The 20,886-nt window shown below is 41.0% G+C and overlaps 2 protein-coding genes across 6 annotated transcripts in view; one reads left to right on the forward strand and one right to left on the reverse strand.

The window, feature by feature from the left end:
• On the reverse strand, window positions 1-14,424 carry Gnat2 (G protein subunit alpha transducin 2). Of its 4 annotated transcripts, XM_078026955.1 has the most exons (10): window positions 14,351-14,424; window positions 14,030-14,205; window positions 11,765-11,807; window positions 11,382-11,523; window positions 10,324-10,481; window positions 8,018-8,146; window positions 7,646-7,775; window positions 5,979-6,132; window positions 5,340-5,547; window positions 1-857 (listed from the first exon to the last, which is right to left on the reverse strand). In XM_078026955.1, exons 2-9 carry the CDS (start codon window positions 14,145-14,147, stop codon window positions 5,357-5,359), a joined length of 1,065 nt encoding a protein of 354 aa, XP_077883081.1. In that variant the 5' UTR covers window positions 14,148-14,205; window positions 14,351-14,424; the 3' UTR covers window positions 1-857; window positions 5,340-5,356. The 4 variants fall into 4 exon arrangements, with proteins under 4 accessions (XP_077883081.1, XP_040143368.1, XP_040143369.1 ...); XM_040287434.2 differs by having other exon boundaries at window positions 14,030-14,387; XM_040287435.2 differs by lacking the exon at window positions 14,351-14,424 and having other exon boundaries at window positions 5,340-5,406.
• The window catches only part of Ampd2 (adenosine monophosphate deaminase 2), an 18,954-nt gene continuing 11,505 nt past the window's right edge, over window positions 13,438-20,886 (forward strand). The window contains exons 1-2 of one of the 2 annotated variants that reach the window (XM_078026948.1): window positions 13,438-13,641; window positions 20,827-20,880. In XM_078026948.1, coding sequence (XP_077883074.1) covers window positions 13,618-13,641; window positions 20,827-20,880 — 78 coding nt within the window. In that variant the 5' untranslated portion in view covers window positions 13,438-13,617. Of the gene's footprint in view, window positions 13,642-20,426; window positions 20,588-20,826; window positions 20,881-20,886 lie in introns of those variants that run through there. The other variant, XM_078026947.1, reaches the window with a different exon arrangement.

Consider the following 20,886-nt stretch of genomic DNA (forward strand, 5'->3'; position numbering starts at 1 on the left):
TGAACATTTTTATTTCATTTATTTCATGGCATTTATTATGCAGTAAAGATTGAAAGATGTACATCACATTAAAGACAAGAAAATTCTGTATCAGAGGTGATTATTTGTAATAATATGAATAGTCAGAGTTGGTGAAATAAAGCAGCACTGGCTAGCTCTAAACTATTGATGGGTCAAATGTAAAAAGTCTTTGTCCAGTAGTAATGTTTTCTTTTCCTGAAATCTAATGGTAATCATAAGATGGCAGAAATAATCAAATATTAAAATATGCTGTGGGATATACTATCTAAATATATTAGCCATTCAGTAACTAAACTGTTAAAATCTTTGATAGCTGGAATATTAATTCTGTACAACCTGGTTAATTGTCTGCTCGTAGCCTCTGCCTCTGACCTTAATATTCAGAATATCCAGAATAACCCCAAAGACTTTTATATGCAAGAGAGATTCCCAGTAGTTAGAATACAAGAAGTTACCTGTTCTTTCTGTTTATCCTTGTTCATCTAGGATAAAGGTGCAGAAACCTCTGAAAGTCTCGTGAGATTGAAAGTTGTTCGGAGTGATGAGTTCTTGTCCTTTTTCTGCTATTTGCCATGAAACCTTGCATAGGTTACTTTTAGTCATATCACTCATCTGTTCTCTAAAGATGGACTAGACTAAATTATTCCTTCCTGCTATAATCTGAGGTTCTGATCAAATGGAAATAATATATTTGAAGATGTTTTATAATGTTCTTTGTGATACTCAGGATTATACTGTACTGCAGAAAAGTTAACATCCTGTGGCAGCACCAACAAATGTATTCATTGTAGCTGGTGGTCTTTTTGTAGCATTTCCCTCATAGTCATTCTGAAGACCTGAAATGAAGGTGAACTATAAATTACCCTAAATTCGTGAGGCAGGGTGAAAAGTTGGGTTGCTTTGTTTTACATATCAATCAATCCTTTCTTTTCTGTTCATACTGGTGCTTACTTTTTCATAACCAAAAGGCAGAAAAGTTCCCTCCCACAGTCTCCAATGTGTCTGTCTGACCTCACAGAAACGTCTTCACATATTACAGAGCAGGACCACCAGAGGCTTTGGCACACTTGCAGTCCCTCGCCCAACATGGAAGTCCTGCTGGAAACTGTGCTGCGGGGGCTGTGCCGGGTAGAGAGGGCAGTGGGAGGTAAGAGCTCTCACCCTTCACCACCTTCTCCACCCAGCATGGCCAGCACACTTTGGTCTACGGCATATCTCCAAGTAGAGAATGGGCTTTGAATGCTGTTGTTACCTTGGGGATGGGGGATAATACTCTGATTTGGACTATTTGGTGGGGGGAACAACATGAATTTTATCATCAGAATAGGAATTGTTACAAGTAAATGTGTCTTTTATATTACTTTTAAGACTGAATTATTGTGTTTCTTTTATCCACTGTTCCTTTATTCACAGAAAACAAAAGCACACTTCTGTCTCTTCCATTTTTTAAATTTAAAAATTCAGTATTTTAAATTTTCTTTTTCATGTTAAGTATATGTAACATCCAATTTACCATTTAAATCATTTTTAAGTATATAAAAAATATACCTTCCATCTCCAGAATTTTTTTTCATTTTGATTTAAAACTCTACGTGTTTCCCACCTCTCAACCCCTCTCTTTGAATTTTAGGTAATTCACATAAGTGGAATCATGTAATATTTGTCTTTTTGTGTCAATTGTATTGTATTTTGTTAAGATGGAGAAACTATCATTAGATATATGTGAAATGTAGCCTAATTTATATTTGGTTTATTGTCATTAGAGTCTGTGGTAGGGAAGAATGTTATGGTGTCTGCCTCTAAGGATATGAACAGAAGATTATGCCTTCAACAGACAAATTTGTTTATATTTTTGTGATTTTTTTTTTTTTTTTTTTTACTAATTTCATATTCCGTTTGGGGACTTCTGCTTCTTAGTTTTCAGATGGTTTTGTTAAATATCAATGATTTGGAGGTGGCCTAACTAAAAGTTAACTAAGACTTTGTTGAGAGTAGTTTAGAAGAATGGGAAATTGATTTTATAGTATATGATAGGCTATTGGTGGCAATGTCTGTAGAAGGACCACTTGCTTTGGATTCAGAAGAGCAATTAGAGTTCAAGTTCTACTTGCTAGCAGTGTGGATCTTGATAAGGACACATTGCCTCTCCAGGCCTGAACTTCATACCTATAAATTGCTAATAATGGGCCCAGAATATTTTTTTAAGTTCCTTCTTACTTTAGCATTCTAAGAATTAAGGTTGCAGTGTAAGAAAATAGGGTTGAATCTATGTCTATGAGTTTGTTACAGAAAATAATTTCAGATGGCTTGTAAAGAAAGGTATGTAAAATTCAGTACTGTACATGTAAATTTAAAATGAGGCAAAAGAAGAATAATGATAGACTATATGGCATAGATTTAGTTTGAGCTTTCTTAATAGCCATTTTATGCAAAAGAAAAAAACTTTTCATGCACACAAAGGGTCCATGAGATAAAAATTAGCCATTTATGTAGAAGTACAAATGCATTTTCTCCAGTTTTACATAGTACAAGGTTTGGGAATGATGTCTGGGCTTGATGACTTAAGCTGGGATAAGAGGTTAATTTTCTTTGTTTGGGGAAGCTTATTGAAAATATTGAAGAAGCCCTCTTACCTTTACTTGGAGGAGAGCCCATTCTGGGCCAGGAGTTTCAGACTTTTTGTTTTACTTGGTTTTAAAGTATAGGTGAAAGGGGGTACCCAGGGCAGCAAAATTTTATTTTGTGTATACTCATTAAAGTAGTTTTAACTTGAAAACATTCTAAGAGGGGCTGGGAATGTGGCTCAAGTGGTAGCGCGCTCGCCTGGCATGTGTGCAGCCCGGGTTCGATCCTCAGCACCACATATAAACAAAGATGTTGTGTCCGCCGAAAACTAAAAAATAAATATTAAAATTCTCTCTCTCTCTCTCTCTCTCTCTCTCTCTCTCTCTCTCTCTCTCTTTCTTTCTCTCTCAAAAAAAAGAAAGAAAACATTCTAAGATAAATGTAACCAGATCGTGTCAACAGTTGTGGGACTCTTGCTTTAAGAACTGCTCTTTCTCCCTCATCCTCCACTCTTTGTGAATTTGTTTATAAAGCAGTTAAAAGTTTGAATATCTGTCAGAAAAGAGAACTAAAATAACAATCCTGTTTCATTCTGCAAGAGGTGTTTTAATTGTTCTTCCAGAAGACTTGTTCTACTGGCCCAGCTTCCATACTGGTATTGGAGAGAAGGTTCTATATGAACATTAATAACCAAGCAACTTGATTTAGACTTCTGTAATTTGACTCATAATCTATTTCTTCATAGAGCCAAGGATGAAGGAAAAGCTAATAAGAAGCAGCTGGGGCTGGGGTTGAGCACAGTGGTAGAGTACTTGCCTCGCAGGCATAAGGCACTGGGTTTGATCCTCAGCACCACATAAAAATAAATAAATGAAATTTGTTTCCATCTACAACTAAGAAAATTAAAAAAAAAAAAAAGGAAGAAGCAGCAGCTAACAGGCTGGCACAATTAAAATGAAAATCTGCTCTGTGCCAGAAATACCCATTCACACTTAGGCTGGGGAAGTGCGGCCATACTCTATAGAAGTGGAATAAATGGTATAAATTACGTTGTGGACCTGAATAGACAAGATCATAGTTAAGGGTTCTTTAACCTGAGGCTTCAGAGATCCAGCGATTCTATGCATAGACTGTATTTAGTATGTTAGTTTCTTTTGTAATTCTCAAGTGTTTTATGTATTTAAAAATACTCTGAGCTGGGTGCTATGGCTCATATATGTAGTCTCAGCTACTTAGGAGGCTGAGGCAGGACAATCATTTGAGCCAGTGAGTGGGAGGCCAGCCTGGGCAACATAGTGAGACCTCATTTCAGACAAACAAACAAAATATATTCTGTTAAGAGGTCCATAGGTTTCATCATAACTGCCAGAGGGATCCATAATAACAAAACAGACTCAAAAATCCTTGCTTAAGTTTTTTAATTGTCAGTAGATATAGCCAGATTAGTTTTTCCTGTAATTTTCCTCATGAGTTGTTTTTAAAGGAAATCAGAAAGACTTAATTGGATTCAATTTTAACAGCTGCAGATTTATTCTTCATTGTATATCAAGCCTTATATGCCTCTCTAGTATTAATATTGATAGTAGCAGCCTAAGTGTGAATGGGTGTTTCTGGCACAGAGCAGATTTTCATTTAATTGACTCTTTCTTTTATATGTTAAATCTTGGTTGCCAAGAGCTTTTCTCACTAGGAGTTGTAAATGCTAAATCTATACTTGACTTCACCACCTCCTGTCAAGATAAATGCAAGCTTTGTTTCCTCTCAAAGGAGTTCAAAGGAATAATTTACTCCTTGGTGGGTTTGGGGAAATATTGTTCTCAGCCAGTATCACATGAACCTAACAGCAAAGATTTCCAGTGCCTAAAGCAAGCTCAGCTGCCTTTTTGTTCTCCTGAAACAAGCAGCAGTTGAAATGAGAAATTAAAAATTGCTCACTTCTAAATTCTATGATAGAGAAATGGCAGCAATAAAATTATCTTAAGTGGGAGTATGTTGATGTCCTCCAAGTTTAGTCATAAAGTATCTTATATAGCTCAACATCATTAATACAGATACAGGAAACAGTCTTTTTGGCAGCCTGAGGGCAGAGAGATAAGCTGTGCTTATTAAAGATAATCATTTTTGGATGTATGCCTTAGAAACTAAAAAACTCACATTTCTTACCCAGCGATCTGTATCTTTGAGCTAAGGCACATAGAGATCTATTAGTAAAAAAGGGGCTGGTAGGTTTATTCAAGTTTTGTATTAAATAGTTTTTTGGTGGACTGTAGGGCAGGCTTGCTGTTTTACTTGGGGTAGTTTGTTGAGATAGTTTATTTTAAAAGCCAGATGGTGAATTTCACAAATTTTGCAGATTTATATGGGCTTGCTTTTTGTGATTAACCATAGCAGCTTTTATGTGCCTTCCCTTCAGTTATGTTTGTGCTGCTCAGAGTAACCCTGTGAAATAGGTTTCGAAGTTAGCTTCTTTTTATAGATGAGAGATTTGAAGCCTAGAGAAACGAAGAGTTCATAGTATTCAATTCTTTAAGTAGAGTCAGTCCTGAAACCTGGATGTTATGAGTCCTAGCCTTGCACTCTTTAAATTGCACCAGCTATCCCACTTTAAAAAGATAATGCAAGATACTGTTGTAAGTCTGCATCATTCTCCGTATCCATTGGAGAATGGATTCATTTTTCATGTTATAGTATTTTGACCCATAATTTTCTGCTTAAAATTACCCAGATTCCAAGCCTGTTTACAGAACGTATACCTGAGAACTGGTGAAGATTAGAAGAGCCCGCAGTCCTTGAGGTTTTCTTTGATGATGATATCTGTAACTGCATCAAACACAAATTTGACATTCTGTGTATCTGTAGCACAGGTCATGTGACTGTAGATTTCTTTGACATCTTTTCGCATATTGAGGTCAAGGAACTGGTTCTTGATATAATTCCCCGCATCCTCAAAGGAGTTGTTCCCTGGTTTTCCAGAAAAATAGTAAAGAAGTGGGCTGAATAAACCCTTGTCTATTGCTTGTTCACTTTTTAGGTGGCCAATTTGATCCTTAAAATGTTGTATTAGACAAATACAGTTGGGGGCCTGTTTTTGGAACAGGGGTTCAGCCTATTGTCATCCAGTGTTTCTCACTTGAGTAGACCAAGGAAATTGAGGAGGGAAGTATCTCTGTGTCTCTACCTTTGGTTTCTGGTAGGTATCCTTTGAACAGTCAGTGCTCTCATGCATCTAAAATTTGCTGTATTTCAGGCACATCTTTATTTTAAACCTCTAACTAAATGCCCAAGCTTCCCGAGACAAGGTCCTTTATATCTCCTTAGCATAGGGAATGAGGCAGTTAGTTGCTAGTTACTACAAAAAGGTGTCACTGTTGTCTGGAGCCCTTGACACTTACCTTCATACTCTGGAAAACAAATACTGAGATGGACTTTCTTGATTTTTTCCTCAAAAAGATCTTTCTTGTTGAGAAAGAGCACAATGGAAGTAGCCGCAAAGAACTTGTGGTTACATATGCTGTTGAACAGATGCAAAGACTCATGCATACGATTCTAGTAAGAGGAAACACCATTGAAGATATCAGATTGGGTTTATGGGTTGGTTGTTTGCTTTCATTTTTGTTGCCCTTAGATAACCAGTACTCGAAATGTAAAAGGATAGATACAGGAACAATCTTTCTCTTTTTAATGTGGAGTAAAGCCAACATATCTGGGTTCCTTCTAACCTCATTTCTATCATTTTAATAGCTGTATAACTTGGGGAAATTATTGAGTTTCTCTTGAGTCTCAGTTCCCTTATACTGTTATCATGAAAGTTAAATGAGGGCATATATAATGGTATCTGTATAGTGGCTAGCATATAGGTATACAATAAATGTTATGCACCTCTTTGGCAGCCAGGACACCAGCAAGGACTTCAACATCCACAAATACTGCCAATAATAGGGTCCTAGATCTCAAGTTTGGACAGGAACATGACAGGTATACTTTGGTTCTAGTGCCACATGATGAAGGCTAGAGAACTTCCAATGCACACCACAAGCACTTCTGCTCTTTTTATTTTCTTCTGTGATTGCTACTCTGAAAGAGTGAGAGGTGGTGCTATATATGTGCAGAGTCTGCAGATTGCCCACACTAGCCTGCATGTAGGAGACAGGCCTTTAGGGACCTGAAGTAGGTTGATACCTGACTTGAGCTCAGTCATCTAATAAAGCAAAAAAGATCAAATTTGTAGCATTATCTCACTCTTACTACTCCTACAAAATTCTTTAAAAACCTCAGAAATCAAGGTTAAAGATAGAAGAGACGTTAGAAACTGAATAGTGTTGTAAAATATTTTGGCTGAAGATGTAGAGTGTTCTAATGTGAACTTGAGCTTCTAAGGGGAATGGAAAAGACCTGAAGCCGAAGTGAGGAATAGGAGGATAGAATGTTTTCAATGAGTAGGTTGCTGGCTTCCATTTGTGAAGCAGATGTCTATGTGAAATTAGTGTTTTCAACACCTTTGACATCCTTTATCTGTCTTATACTCAGAGAATGTAACTGCCCAGGATCTGATACTTGTCCTGCAGTACTCTTACAGAACTTCACAGGTTGAAGGAAACCACCTCAGGTGGTTCCCCAGCGGTCAGTTAAGTTGGCAAGTGAGAAACCCGGTCTACTAGTGTCACCTTACTTCTGTTGATACACAGTACATTTCTAGGCTTCTGAAGTGAGGTTAGTAGCTCAACATCTCTATCTGGGAGATTTATACCCCTTACCTTGTTTTTTTAAAAAAAATACTGAAATCCTCTGGTGAGCTTTGTGATAGTTAAGTAATACTTTGATGTCTAATCTGAGACAATCTCATTCTTAGTAAATCTAGAGCTCTAAAGTATTAACCTAGAACCTGCAGAAGAGGTATTTTAGAATTGCTTACATGAAACATTCATTGGTCTGCGAGAGGTCAGCTAGATTGTTAGAGTTCCCTGAAGTCACTCAGTTTGGGGCATTGGGATGACACAAGCTTAGAGAAAGGGTTATGGCAAAAATTTGTCCTACTAAAGCTGGTTGAAAGGTCACTTACCACTTCATCATCTTCCACCAGTACCATGTCGTAGGCACTGAGCGCTGCACAGAAGATGATGCAGGTGACACCCTCAAAGCAGTGGATCCACTTCTTTCTCTCAGATCTCTGCCCTCCCACATCAAACATCCTGTGGGAGAAAGCAGATGTTCATAGGTATGCCCAGAATATAACCCACATGCCTTTGGTGTTAATCCCCCAAAGTGGCTACTTTGGGGTCAGTTAGCAGCAAAATGAGAAGTAGAAAGGAAAAGGGAAAGAAGTAGGACAGTAATTTAGATTGGGTTTCAGCAAAGGCCTAGAAGCATGCCCATGTCCCTTTTTAGGATTACACATGTGTATCTGAGATGCCCCAGGGAATCATGTACTCACCTGAAATTCAAGTCTTTGACAGAAAACTTGGTTTCAATAATGCCTGTAGTTTTCACTCTAGATCTCAAAACATCTTGCTCATTAGGAATGTAGTTGGGGTCTGTAATCCTGTCCAGTTGGTTCAGGTAGCTAGAGAAAAGTGGTTTGTATTGATAACATTACATTCTCCACAACCAAGGTGAAGAAACGTAAAGCATCTTGCCCACAGTCACACAAGTAATATGATGATGGAAACAGAACTGGAATCCATATGAATTAAATCTAGGATTCTTTCTTTCAAACCATTATGTGTCCTTCAAAAAAAAAAAAAAAGTAAGCAATGGGCTAAGGGACTGCCCATTTGAGGCAGGAGTTCCATCCAATTTAAATCAAATCAGATTAAGTTATCCTTGGATTTTTTTTTTTTTTTGCATGAGTGCAAGCTTTTCTAGACTGAATGAGATTGACTGGTTTAAATGGGGTAACCATAGTTCCATCATGAGGCAAGAGTAGACTGAAAGAAACTAGAGACACAAGACATGAAGGCAATACATAGACTTCATCCTGAATCATGTTGGGGGAAAATCATTTGAGCTAATAGGGGAAAATTGAACACTGATTTGGATATTAATTATATTAAGGTATTATTAAATATTGTGATGTGATATTGTGCTTTTCTTTTTAAAAAATCCTTATATTTTAGAAATAGTTTATAGGATGAAATAATATCTGAGATTTGCCTTAAAATATTCTAGTGAAGACAGTGCAGTGGCACATACCTATTATCCCAGCTACTCAGGAGGATGAGGGAGAAGGATTACAAATTTGAGGTCAGCCTGGGCGATTTCAATAGACTCTGTCTCAAAAAAGGGTTAAGGATATAGCTTGGAGAACTTCTGGATTCAATCCCCTGTACTGCAAAAATAAGTAACTGAGTGTAGGGGTAAATGAAGAGTTGACCATGAATTAACTATTGAAACTAGGTGATTCATTATTTTAGTCTACTTTTGTATATCTTTGAAAATTGGCATGAAAAGTAAGAGTTTTTTAAAAAGGAGAGGAAGCTTGGTGCAATGGAGCATGCCTGTATTCCCAGTGGCTCAGGAGGCTGAGACAGAAGGATCAAAAGTTCAAAGTCATCCCTAGCCACTCAGCAAGGCCCTAAGCAACTTAGCAAGACCCTCCCTGTCTCTAAATAAAATACAAAAAACAGGTTGGGGATGTGGCTCAGTGGTTGAATGCCTCTGAGTTCAATCCCCAGTACCAAAAACAAAAAAAGAAAAGATAGGAAGAAGGCAGATGTGAAATGAAATGACTGAGATAAACAGGGAACGAAAATTAACACTAATGCCTAATGTATGCCAGGTACTTTAACTTTAAAATTCTCATTGAACCTCATACACCTTCAAGATGAATATTCCCATTTTATAATTAAAGGGAAAATTTAAAGAGTTAAATAACTTGCCTGAGATCAAAAGACTTTGTGGTATGCTGTAAGAAAGTTTTGTGGTCAAGCTGAACTGAATGCAAATCTAGCCTCTGATAGTTACATATGTGACCTCACTGAAATGGTTTTTCATTTATAAACTAGGACTAGTAAAAAGTATTATCTACCTGAAGGCTTATCGTGTAGATGTGTAAAGGATCTCAAGACAGTACACATGGTACAGCTAGCAGGGACTGTGCCTTGGAAAGGGAGCAATCTAGAGAGAGTAAATGATCCAAACAGGAATTTAATGCAGGTCTGTTTAATTGCAAAATTCATGCCCATCTATGACATCTGTTACAGACACACTTGATAACTCAGTCTCTGTCTGTGTCTTTTGGAAGCAGCTTTGCAAAGTTGCTAGTCTCTGATTCCTGATCACCTTCTTTTGGTTTGCCCTGGTGGTTTCTAAGTCCCCTGCCCTAATATTCTGACATAGATGCTATGGTGAAGGAAACTTTGATTCCTGCTTGGTTATCTAGTAGAGCCTGAGTAAACCAACTTGAAAAATCAACCCTGAAAGAGCCTTCAATGCATTACATGTCTCCTGAGAGAGTGTGTGGCAGAACCACAGAGCTATCTTTTGATTCTGAAGGAAGAGGCTAAGTGTTCAACTTAAAAGAACAGAGCTGAGGGCTACTAGGCAGAGCACCTCTGTTTTGAATTTTGTCTCTTCTGCTTTGTAGCCAGTGTGTGGTAATGCAGAGTGGTGGGAACTGGCAGATACCTGTGTGGCATTAAATTTATTGTGTGGGTCTCCAGCTTTCTATGCCAGAAATTTAAGGCAATCCTGGAAGATTGCCTGAGCATCATCCTGCCTCCTCCCCAGTCAGAATCTTACTAGGATGCTGAGTCATTGAGCTGATATTCTGCAGCTCTTTCGAAGCAAGCTTGAACTCCACCATCCTTCCACAACTTTCTGATGACCTCCACCAGCTCAGGAGGCATGGTCCCCTCCTCAATGGAGTCGGCCAGGTTATTGAGCTGTCGCCCATCATCCTGTAACACAGAAACCTGGCTGAGAATGACATGAGCAATGGCTTTCCAGGAACACTGCTGAATGGAAAGCATTTTGCACTGCCACCAGTGGTTAAATGTGGCAGTCTCTAGTTAAAGCACCCTTTAACTTTTAAATGTGCTCCTCAGATGTAGAGTAGGCAATATATCCAGCCCTGGGATGCCTATAGGATAGCTGAGATCAGAGGTGGTGCTTCTCTGTTATTCCCAGCTTCTATCCTTAGTCTGAAAGTGGACTGCCACAAAATGTGTGTCTTTTCCTGTAGGGAGACTGGAAGTTTAAAGGCTACATTGACCATGAAATAAGATGGAAGATAGGCCTTTGCTTTTTCAATGGTTTAAATTTAGGAAAAGGCTCATACTAGAACTAGGGGTTTAGCTTCTAAAAGTTTCATGACTAGGGCAAGAAGAGCAATTTAAATGGTAAAAAAAAAAGACAAAAAGGGAGAAGAAGCCGGGCGCAGTGTGCATACTTGTAAATCCCAGCAACTCAGAAGGCTGAGCCAGGAGGATTGAGAGTTCAAAGCCAGCCTCAGCAACAGAGTTACTAAGCAACTCAGTGAAACCCTGTCTCTAAATAAAATACAAGAAAGGGTTGGGGATGTGGCTCAGTGATTGAGTACCCCTGAGTTCAATCCCTGGTACCAAAAGGAAAAAAAAGTAGGGGTGGGGAGAAGCTGAGAACAATTTTATAAATATAAAAATGAGGTTTGCTTACTTCTCTGGACTAGGATTTAAAATTTGGCATATGGGATTTTAGTTAAACAAGTTTTTTTCTTACCCAATTTCCCTCATTGTTTGTTGGTCTTTTGTGTGTGTGTGCTTTTTTTTTCATTAGCCTTTCTTGCTTCCACCCTTAACCACATAAGATTAATCACGTACCGCGCAGCTTGGTTCAGCATAGTCAATGCCCAGTGTGGACATAGCCCGGATGATAGCCAGGATGGACTGTAACACATTCCCATAGATGACAGTCTTGAACTCCAGGCATTCTTCTGCTGTATACCCATCCTGGTGAATGATCCTTCAAGAGGCAGACACCCAGCTTTTAAATAACCAGACCTAAGGGATTGGGAATCTAGGGGGACTTAAAAGGTCATAAGAACCCCATCTCTCTAGTTCTGCTATCCCAAAGTGCAGAGTGGGAATCAGGTTTTTATACTCAGTTTCCATGAGGCTGAAGAGCCTTTCACTCTGAGTACCTCCACTGGTTCCTCTGAGTACTTCCCCCAACCACAGTCCTTTGGGGCTTTGTTCCTACTCACTTCATCTGCTTGACGATAGTGCTCTTTCCTGACTCCCCAGCACCTGGAAGGAGAAATGCTTATGCTTCCAGTTTCCACCAGTTCTCCCCAACATTCCAGTAGATGGTCTGTGAGGAGTCAGAGCCATTGCTTGCTTGGGAGCCTTGTAAGGGGAGAATTTGTTAGAGGAATGATTGCTGCCCTCAATTTCTGTCTCCTTGAGCTCAGGCCATTTGCCCTGGGTTGAGAGCAGAATTTCTCAACTTCAGCACTTATTTACATTTTGGGCTAGATTTTCTTTTAGTGGGTACTGCCCTGTGCATTGCAGGATATTTAGCAGCACTCCTAGCCTCTACTCACTACAGATCAGCAGCATCCCATTCTTTAGTTGTGACAACCAAAAATGGCTCCAGATACTCCCCAAATGTCTCCTGAGGGTCAAAAACCTCCCATTGAAAACCACTAATTGATTCAGGGGAATTCCTTGGACACATTTTTTCACTGTTTTTGACTCAGGTAAGTAATCTTGAGTAGGACTGGAGAAAGCTAGGCCTCTTTACTGGAATTTTTTTTTCTCTATGGTTCCCTTTATTGACTAAAATATCCTAATATTTTATTCTCTATGGTTCCCTTTATTGACTAAAATATCCTAATGCTCTCCTTCTCTTTCCACTTCAAAAATTCACCTTCTGGGCAAACAGAATCAAATGATTATTGGCAGAGGGGAAAAAGTAGCATTCTGTTCTAAAAACATTCAATAAAATAATATCCACATTTTTGTTTTCTCAAACATCTAGGCAATTGCTCAGATCCTAAATACAGACGAGTTTTGCATTTCACAATGTACCTTTCATTCTACATAGATTTGTAGCAAAATAAACACCATACATGTAGTTAAAAAAAAAAAAATTCACCTTCTGGGCTGGGATTGTGGCTCAGCGGTAGAGTGCTCACCTAGCACGTGTGGGGCCCAGGGTTAGATCCTCAGCACCACAAAAAAAATAAATGAAATAAAGGTATTGTGCTCAACTACAAATAAAAAATAAATATTAAAAAAAACATCACATTCTGGGCTGGGGATATAGCTTAGTTGGTAGAGTTCTTGCCTTGCATGCATAAGGCCCTGGGTTCAATCCCCAGCACCACACACAAAAAATTCACATTCCCTATGACCCTCCTTTACTCCATGCTACCCTGATCCCTCAACCTCCTACCACTTAGCCTGTACTGGTTCCCTCTAAGCTGCTTATTCTGAACCTAGAATTTGCTTTAAGCTTAAAATGTCTTTCAGTGGCCCCACCACCTCCATTTCCCCTTGTGTAACTTCTGAGCTTCTCGGAACCTGGGTTGAGCTTATAGAGATGCTCCTCTAGTGTGTCCTTAGGCTGTGCCACAGTAGGCTGAGAAAAGGACTTGCTTTAGCTTGCTGCTTCAATTCCCAGGCTCCTTATGAGCTTGGAAACCCAGCCCAGGTATCCAGGCCCCACTTGCTCTAGCTAGCCTACTCCTGTGGTACTACTGGTGCTTTTTTGTTTTGTTGGTTTTTTTTCCTTAAGCCTGTTGTCAAATTTTCTTGTCTTGGTTCTATTTATGGTCATGAACAATTTCCCTGACTGACCCACTGAGATGCTTTTATTTTCTCAGTACAGACCAGTGATCTGCTTAGGAGCTCATCAAGTTGATGAACCTCCCATCTGTCGGGGGTTTTAGAGGCAGTTACCTAATAGAAAACAGGAGGGGACTTCTTTGGATAAAGATCCCATTCCTCCCACATCAGGATTCCCTACTTCCAATTTTTTACTGAAAGCCAGAAGGAACCAGTGTACTTGGCAAGAACCAGTGGATCTATGCCCGGGACTATGTAGGAGGATTGTATGGCAGAACTGCTGAATCCATTGGTAAGGGAAGGTCCTGTCTGATTCTTTGAACCAGAGTTCTCTCACTGCAGATTGGGTAAGTGTCTGCAAGGTTAGGGTTCTTGGATTTGCAAAATCGAAATGAAGTGCTACATTTGGAGATGGTGGGTTTAACCTCACTCTTGGATTATTACTAGTTCAAGGAAGAAGAGAAAAATTCCAGTAGCTTTGGTTCCCTTGGAGTGGCTATATAGACTTCACATAAATGGCCCTAGAGCTCCCTAACTCCTAGCTTGAGACTGGATAGGGAAGAGGGAAACTGGCCTGCCCTCCCTCCTCCCTTGGGGTGGGCTGAAATACCTGCCCTCCAGGAAAACAGGAAGAAGCATTACCTTCCCCCTTCTCTGGCTCTTCTTTGCCTCTCACTCACCCAGCAATAGCAGCTTGACAGTCTTTGCTTCCTTGTCAGCATCCTCCTGCAGCTTCTTTTCTAGCTCCTTGGACCTCTTGGCCAGTTCTTTGTCCTCAGTACTGGCTCCACTCCCCATCTCTGCTGTTCCCTCCTCAGCTATGTCCTTGGCTTCTAGGCTTCTCCTGTAAACTTTCCTATATGTGAGATGGAAGAAAAGGAAAAACTAAGTCCAGATGGAGTATCGATCTCTTGCTTCCCTAAAATTGATTTACATGAGGCTGGGTAACAGAGTGGGCTATAGGTTGTTGTACCCTGCCTCCCCTGGTTGAGACTCCCTACCCCAACTGGACACCTTCGTCTTAGTCTAGGGATTGTAGTCTTTATGTCTAGCAATGTGATGGGTCAAGCCAATTAAGAGCTTTGCCAATAAGCAAAGGGCAAAGACTCAATCAAAGGTTCTGTAATGAGAGAAGTGATTCAGATTCTGACACAGGAGGGAAGGGTACAGGTAGGTACTGGAGCTCTTTGGAATGAAATATGCCCACCTCCATCCTTTTGTGAATCTCGTCTCCTGAAAGCCACCTGCACCCTTGGAATTACTTGTATTGTAGAGTTATAGGTTAGGGGCACAAATGTAGGAAGCATTCCTCATGCTGGGCCTCTAGATTACAAGGTCTTTGTTTCAAGGGCCTCAATAAATCAAAATATACTCTTGCATCAGAGCAGACTGGTTCTGGCAAAGAATTGTTGTTCGAGATTGAAAAGATTGAAAGATTAGGACACTTTAATGCAGCTTTTCCAGTGGTTGTTGCTCCAAGAAGATACTACCATTGTTCTTTTGTGTGGGCCCATCTCTTGTGTTTCTGTTTTTAGCATTTAGCTCTTCGTGTTTAAGGATCTGTTTGCCAGTGTGAATTTCTCCCCCTGAAGGTCAGTTACCTAAATCTGATTCATCTCTGAACCCCTCAGAACTGTTAGTTTATTAGTGCATTCTCATCCAAGAGTTGGTGAATGAATAAGTGAAAGGAAAGGGTCCGTGATAGAGAGAATAGGACTGCTTCCTACGACCCATCAAGGCTGCTTGATGCCCAACTTAACTTGGCAAGTGAACGTTGCTGGTATTTTTTTTTAAATATTTTTATTTTTTAGTTTTCCGCTGACACAACATCTTTGTTTGTATGTGGTACTGAGGATCGAACCCGGGCTGCACGCATGCCAGGCAAGCACGCTACCACTTGAGCCACATCCCCAGCCCACATTGCTGGTATTTAGAGAAGGGTTTGTGTTGCCTCACACAATAAACTCTGCTTCCTGTGGCAACTGGAGTCTTGACTTAGTCTTCTGAGGCTGGGGCAGCTCTCACTCTGGCCCTCATCCAGTTGCCTTAACCAGGGAGAAATGAGGGTGCAGTCACCTCACAGACATCGAAGAATTTCCACTGGTCATATAATCAGTCATGGTTGGAGCCTCCTCAGGCCAAGATTCTTTAGAACTTTTTGCTACTCAAAATGTAGTGTAATGACCAACAATATTATGACCTAGAATTTTGTTAGAAAGGCACAGTTTGGGGCGGGCCTAAATCCAGATCTTCCAATTCAGAGTGCATTTTAACAAGATCAAAAGTGACTTTAAGGGGCTGGGATTGTGGCTCAGTGGTAGAGTGCTCATCTTGTATGTGCAAGGCCCTGGGTTCGATCCTTAGCACCACATAAAAATAAGTAAATAAAGGTATGGTGTCCAATTACAACAAAAAAATAAATATATAAAAGAAGTGACTTTAAGGATATTAAAATTGGGAAGTACTGTCCCAGGGAATTGTTTTCCCCCCAAGCTTGCCTCATCCTGAGAATTCACCTGGCATGATTATTTCTGTTTCATGAAGTCTTACAGGCCACTGACTGGAAGATCACCTTGCTTTCAAAGATGTTTTAAAAGTACTCATATTTTAAAAGGGTATGTCTTAGAATCAGTAGGTGTCAGTAATTATGTTAATTCCAGAGCCTGAGAAACTGTATTTTAAATTAATATAAATAATTTTTGTCATCTGGCAAGTTTGGAAAACCCTGGCCTACAACAGTTCTCAATTTGGGCGTACGTTGGCATTTACTGGAGAGCTTTTTTTAAAAAAAAACATTGATTTAATTGGTGTAGGGTACAGTCCAGGCATGAAAATTTAAAATTTTCCCCAGGTGATTCCCATGTGTAGCCAACCTGGAGAACCATTAAGTTAAGAAGATTTAACTTGCTCTTCCCTTGAGCTGGAAATGTGCAGCTGTGACCAGTGGGACAAGAAAGTGGGAGGTAGAACCTGGTTCTGCTCCCTACCAAACAACCTGAGCCCTGGCTGATCTCCTCCCCTCTGCCCTCTTTCAGCTGGCACCTGGCAGGCTGGTCTCTGGCATTGGTGCAATAGTGTTTTCCCAGTTGAAAACTGGCAAGTGTTTATTGACTTAAGGGAAAACAGGACTCTGAAATTGTGACATCTTGGCAACTTGGTTATAAGGTTTCGATAATTATACCTCACCACCGTCCTGCCCTGCCCTACCCACAATATTGGTAACTTATACCTAGGCCAGAGCTGTGTTGAAGGCTGCACCTTTCAAAGCAAGGGACTGCTAGGAACTCTGCTAAACCATTTAGGTGGCTCATAGCAGTTAATTCTCATAATAACTTCAAGGTAAGTGCTGTTTTCCCTAGTTTACAGACCAGACAACTGAGACTTGAGGGTTCCGTAACTTGTTCAAGGTTATGTATCTCAACAGACAATCCAGTGATCTTCCTTGCCACTACCCACCCCCTGCCCCTCAATAAGCAGCCATAAAGGCAAATTGGGAACCCAGGAACAGCAGCACTTGCATTGTAAGAGGAGCCACAAACTTGTTTCACACGTGAAAAGATGCTTGAGTGTGTTCCTTTGTCAGCCTCCACTGCTGCAGACTTCTGTGTCCTGCTTTGTTAGCTTTCTCACTAGTTCTTAGGGAACTCTTGGCCCTTGCCTGGCCTAAGAGCATGGTGGGATCCACCACTGTGGCACCATACTGTGCCAGGACATATTCCCCAGGGATCTCTTACCAGCTCTGTGCCTTCCCTATGACTGTTCTGGTAAAACAGTGAAGGCAGGTAGTGCAATTTCCATTTTAGAGGTAAGAGAAGTGAAGCACAATTTTAGTATTTCTCAAAATTCTCACTTTGCTGACAAAAGTCAGAGCTATAGCTCAAGTGTTTGGTTCACATCCCTTTATTACCACATAATTTTGAGAGGAAGAGGAATCACTGTTTCTCAAAAAATTTGGGCATATTTCTGAGTTAAGGGGAGAGCTCAGGATCTGACATTATCAGTAGTAAATCTTGTCCCAGAGACAGTGCTGGGATATGACACAGGAGGGAGATGCCTTTAGGACCTTCCAGTCCAAAAGAGGAGGAGGAGGAAATTCACAAATTAACAGTTTAATTAAAGGGACACTACTAATGCTGGGGAATTCAGAGTTGTTTAAAACCTAGCCTTCACCCTAGGAAAGGCAGTTATATACACATCTAACTGCTGGACTGGTAGGTTCTGTGGTAAAAGAAAGGAAGGGGTGATTGTAAAATGGACAGACTTTCCCTAGAGAAGCAGAACAGCCATAAAAATGGGGTTATGCATTTGGGGAGGGGAAAATCCATGAAAAAGGCATAGTGGCACATGAGGTATAAAATGTGCTCAGAGAAGATTGAAAAATTTGATGTATTGGAGCAAAGAGTGCATGGAGGGTAGGTAGAGCTAGGAGATGAGGACAGGAAAGAGAAATCGGGGTCAGCCAGTGAAAATCCTTGAATGACAGGTTAAGGGGTTTGGCTAAAATCCAGTGGGGACTTATAAACAAGTACAGATGGATACAGCTGCACGGTACTATAAACAGTGCTGTGTGACTGAGGTGACAAGGTAAGAGGAGGTGGCTGCTGGGAGAGGCTGAGAAATGAGCAAAATGACTTGGTTATAGAAGGATCTGGGCGTAGGATGGGACTTAGGAAACTGTCCTGACTAAGGATCTTTTTGAAAGTTCAGGTGTCCTCTTCTCCCAGATATAATGTCTGCTAGGAGTGGTGTGGCCTAGGGAGGCTGGCATCATTGGCAAGCCAGAAGGGAAGAGGAGCAGTTCTTCAGAGAAACAGGAGTGCATAGAAATTGGGGGCCCTCAAGGGCCTGGGTTCCAGGGGTAGGGGGCAATTAAAGAACCATAGTGGGAAGAGAAGTAACTGTTTAGAGGTAAGAAAGACCCCAAAGGCTCAAGATTAAGACCTCAATGTGAAAAGCAGAGGCTGTCGGAGGATCACTCCTTCCTTTCCCAAGCTCTGTTTTTTTTTTTTTTTTTTTTTTTTAAGACAATGAAAACCCACCGAGATTCTTTTTGATGTTGAGTAGGTGGGAGATTGATGCTTAGCTGTAACCAAGGCAGACTTCCTAGCAGCCACAGTACACCACCAGATGGCCAGGAGTACCAGGGATGGAGGGGAGGGTTATATAGAGAAGGGAGTAATGCACATGGGACAGCGAATGCTCATAAAGGACTAATGAACTGGTTTGCCTGGGTTGGTTGGAGGGCAGGGATTGCCACCTATTGGCTAAATAGGGTGGGTAGATCCAATGCTAGACAATTTTTAAAATGCAGATAGGTAAAAAGAAAAATATATATAACCCATAATTCCACCACTCACAGATAATAATTTTTTAACTTTTTGGTGTTTCTTTTCTATGCATATACATCACTTAATTAGGACCATATCATATGTATATAGCTTTTTTGCATCAGTTTTTTTCAATTTCATATTGTAAACATTTTCACATCATTAAAAAATTGTTCAAAAACAATTTTAATGGCTGTTTTTCATTTTCTGCCTGACAATAATTTAAACATTTCCCTAATGTTGGACCTTTAAGTTTCCCAAATTTTAACTGTGTGATAAACATTGCAATGATGAACAACTTTGTGCATACACATTTTTCTGGCAGTGGTTTTTAGAAGAACAATTTCCTGAAGGTGGATTACTGAGTCAATTAGTAAGAACCTTTTTGAGACTCTTGATTAAATATTACTAAATGGCTTTTAGAGCAATTCAATGTTTATGGCCACCAGTTGTGTTTGTGTGTGTGTCCCTCATTTTATTCACCTTGCTTGCTCTGTTAGATATGTATTTATTTGCTATTTTTGATACGCAAACATTATCTTCTTCATAGATCCTCCCACCCCCTATGTGTACAGAAGTCTTTTTTTTCAGTTCTGGTGATTGAACCCAGGTCTCTGAAAAGTGCTAGGCAAGAGCTCTGAGCTACACCTTAGCTCAAGACCCACTTTTTTTTTTTTTTTTAAGTTTGGGGTGAGGAGTAGATCAGGGGTCAGTGGGGTGGACACCAGAGGTAGGTACAGAATAGGGTTCAGAGTCCAGAATCCAGGGTGGGGAGAGAAGAGAAAGCCAACTTTGGGAAGGAACTCTGTGGGGGAGGTGAGAACTGGGAGGAGCTGGACAAAGAGCTTAGAACAACTGGGTGTGGGGGCAAAGGGCTCCCACAAGGGAGAGAATAGGGAAGAGACTAATTGCTCATACACTAATTACATTCAATGAAGTTCCCTTTAGGTAGGATTCTCTTCCCACTCCCAAGGGGCAGAAAATCCTACCTAGTTGGATAGGGTGTCTGCAGTCCTGCAAAGAGTCAAACTCCACTTCTTTATAGAATGCAAGATGAATCAATAGGATGTCAATAAGGATCCAAAGCCCAAAACCAAAGCAATGATAATACATGATCATAGTAGTAACTATAGGCTAGACACAGTTCTAAGTACTTAATTTATATTAACTCATTTATCTTAATCATCATATAAAGCAGGTATTCTTAAACTTACAATGAATGATGAAACATAAGCACAGAGAAGTTAAGTAACTTGGTCAGTGTCATTCAGGAAGTAGTTGGAGGAATCGGAATTTGAACCCAGTCATTCCAGCTTCAGACTTTAAGCTCATTAACTATCAAATATATAAATTAATGTCGGAAGGAAAGGTAGCATTGCAGGGCACACCCTGACTACCAATGCCTGCCAGAAAAAAAAAAAATAGACGACCCAGGTGAGAATGCGAAGAATGCAGAAACAGAACGTCTCAAAGTGAATCCCAGGACGAAATAACTTCATTGGGCCTTGCCTATGTGCCAGGCATTGTGCAGAGGGGCTTCACAACATTCCTCACAATAACCCCTGTGAGTGAGGTACATTCATTACCCCCAACCCACTTGACTGATGAGGAAGCTGACTCTTGGAACTTGCCAAGACCCAGGGGCCGGCCAGGGCAAACGTGGCGTGGACGCCCACGTGGCGGCCGGGAAGAGGAAAAATGGCGGGGGCGGGGCCGCCGGGCGTGGACGGAGGGGGCGGGGCCACGGACCTGGCGGGGCCTACGGCTGCGGAGGCTGGCGCGGCGCCGGCGGGATTTCGGTGGGGTAGCACCTGTTGCTTGACTCCCCCACGGTCCAGCCGTGGGAGTCGGATCTCGAAAGTCCAGGGAGTGTTGAAAGAAGCCTAGACGAGTTCCGGGTACCGTTCTCTGGTGAGCACGTGGTCTGCCCGCTTCTGAGTGCAGGACTGGGGGTCGGGACGCCTGGGTCTCAGAGGCCAGTCCGGCTGCCGTCGTCGGTGGGGATCCGTTTCCAGCCAACTAGCAATTTTGAAAAACTGCCTTACTTCCCCCTTCTCAGTGCCCGGGTGGGGGCCCTTGGAACAAGTTGGCTGGGTTTGGGCCCCATCCCCTCTCCTCTCCCTTACCACCCGGCCTTCCCTTCTGGGCAGACCCTCGTGGGAGACTCCCTGGTGCCCCGCGGGACTCTGCCAGCATGGCCTCAGGTAAGT

This window comes from Ictidomys tridecemlineatus, chromosome 11 (assembly GCF_052094955.1).
Source record: "Ictidomys tridecemlineatus isolate mIctTri1 chromosome 11, mIctTri1.hap1, whole genome shotgun sequence".
NCBI lineage: Eukaryota > Metazoa > Chordata > Mammalia > Rodentia > Sciuridae > Ictidomys > Ictidomys tridecemlineatus.